Genomic DNA, 2,420 nt, shown 5'->3' with positions numbered 1-2,420 from the left:
TACTTGATGCTTTCAGTCTGAATCTTTAATATGCATCTAAGATTTGTGTATGTTGAGCGCCTACTCTGTGCCAGGCACCACATAGGTTTCTCAAATGACAATGGTGAGCCCAAACACTCATGACCACTAGCCCACAAATATACATAAAATTATCAGTATGAGATGCACATCAAGAAAAAGTACAGGAAACTCATATTGCATGTTTCATACACTCTGTCTCTTCCTGACCTTAATGATAAGTTATCTATGTCACTGACCTCTCCAGTTTGTTCTATTACCAATCTCAGCAACCAACAGGACAACTGGCAACTCTGTTCCCTGAGCCTGATTCTTACCTTTTTTAACTCTCTCTTGAATAACCTTTAGCCATCCTTCTCACAACTTAAATATTCATATTCTGGAAAAGCCATTTTTACCCACTTCCCCAGACTAAACTGATCCGCAGTGATTTTTTTCTCTTCTCAACTAATTAGCATTCTATAAACATTTAAACTTTATCATGGGGAATGTAAAAATTTATTTTTACATCTTAAATTTGACACTCATTTATTAAGTGAGATGGTTTATCGAAGCTTTGAATGTTGTTTATCAAATTTATCAATCTATTTTTGCAATTAACTCCATCAATTTTAATACAACACATCCCCACTCGAGAGCATGTACGCATGAGCACATGCTTTCTTACATGCTTTGTATTTTACCTTAATGGTTCTGTGCTTTTGTTCCCCCCTCTTAGCTATGTTGCCCACATGCTTTTCCTTCTCCTTGGAAGAATTCACTTGGCAGGCTGTCTCTGAAAGAGGAGCCACAGGGATCTTCATTAATTACAAGTGCTTCATGGTAGTCAAAGAGGTAACAGACATATTGTGTTTATAATGACCAGAAGTGCTTCATAATTCATTGCTTCCCCAGTTAAAGGGGAGTATTGATCAATGATGGCCATGCAAGACTGATTCGTTTTCACATTAAGAACAGAAGCTCACTTTTATCAAGTGTCCCTGCATTTCGCAGCAACCACACCAGAATAATTATATGCATCATTTCATTTAATTCACTCATCAGTCTTAAAATGTAAAAAATATTTACTACTTCCATTGCAGAGGGGAGGTAGCTGCAGCTGAGATAGATTAAAGAACTTTGTCAAGGTTACACAGGTAGTAAGTTGGTGGACCAAAATTCTATTCCAGGAGGTCTAACTCAGGATCTGATTTTCTAAATCACATCTATATACTACACTTTAGAAGTGTTATACCAAAAAAAAGTCATTTAAAAATATTAATAATAATAGCTATCATTTGTTGAAGTCCTACTGTGCATAGACATTTTTAAATCTCACAAAGAAGATAATAACACTAACCACGATCTTCGACAGAAAAAAATAAGACACACTAGAGTTAACTGTCACATCAGTAGGAAGCATGGAGTCACAAATTAATGTGGTTTGAGTTAAAAAACCCATGTCTTTATTACTATTATGGAGCTAGTAGAAGAAAGAAGTATAGAGATTATCAGAAAATAGACCTTAAATGTCTTCAATTATTTTTGAAGTGTCATATCAAAAAAAATTGGCTTATGTCCATAGATTTGAATAGAGAATTAGAACCAGTGGGAGATAAAAAGAGAGGCAGGTTTCTTTTAAATAAAAGAAAATCTGAATAATCATGCACATTTAAAATAAAAATGGGCTACCACCCAAATGATAATCCCTACACTTCTTTCATTCCAATAGCTCCATAATAGTAATAAAGACATGGGTTTTTAACTCAAACCACCTTAATTTGTGATTCCATGCTTCCTAATGAATCTAAATCTAACGTGTCTAAATCTAATGTGTCTAATTATTTTTCTTTCTAAGAATGTGGTTACTGCTATTATTTTCTTTGTGAGGTTTATAAATCACTGGCATCAGAATGATGGCTAGAGCATAAAAGATGTAAAGGTAGAATCAAAAGGTGATGATTAGCTGAGGTGCCATTTAGTTGTTCATTAAACGTTGCTTTTGACTCCTTCTTCAGCAGAAACACCAGCTACATGGAAGCTGGAAACCACACAAAAGTATCAGAATGCTTCCTCCTGGGGCTCTCAGATGATCCAGGACTGCAGCCCGTGCTCTGTGGAGTGTTTCTATCCATATACCTGGTCACCATGCTTGGAAACCTGCTCATCATCCTGGTAATTAGCTCTGATTCCCACCTCCACACCCCCATGTACTTCTTCCTCTCCAACTTGTCTTTCGTTGACATCTGTTTCATCTCCACCACTATCCCAAAGATGCTGGTGAACATCCTGGCAGAGAGCAAAAACATCTCCTACATCGGATGCCTCGTTCAGACGTGTTTTTTTACAATTTTTGTTGGGATGGATGATTTCCTTCTGACCGTGATGGCCTATGACCGGTATGTGGCCATCTGCCAGCCCCT

The 2,420-nt window shown here is 36.9% G+C and overlaps 1 protein-coding gene across 5 annotated transcripts in view; it reads left to right on the top strand.

Moving 5' to 3' along the window:
* Positions 1-2,031: 2,031 nt before the first annotated feature.
* The window catches only part of LOC105308205 (olfactory receptor 7D4-like), a 10,211-nt gene continuing 9,822 nt past the window's right edge, over positions 2,032-2,420 (top strand). For 3 of the 5 annotated variants that reach the window (XM_023525413.1, XM_023525414.1, XM_023525412.1), the window contains exon 1: positions 2,032-2,417. In XM_023525413.1, coding sequence (XP_023381181.1) covers positions 2,032-2,417 — 386 coding nt within the window. Of the gene's footprint in view, position 2,420 lies in introns of all 5 variants that reach the window. The other 2 variants (XM_023525415.1, XM_023525416.1) reach the window with 2 other exon arrangements.

Source organism: Pteropus vampyrus, unplaced genomic scaffold (assembly GCF_000151845.1).
Source record: "Pteropus vampyrus isolate Shadow unplaced genomic scaffold, Pvam_2.0 Scaffold557, whole genome shotgun sequence".
NCBI lineage: Eukaryota > Metazoa > Chordata > Mammalia > Chiroptera > Pteropodidae > Pteropus > Pteropus vampyrus.
Note: the sequence above shows the minus strand (reverse complement) of the source record. Positions and strands in the feature narration are given on the sequence as shown.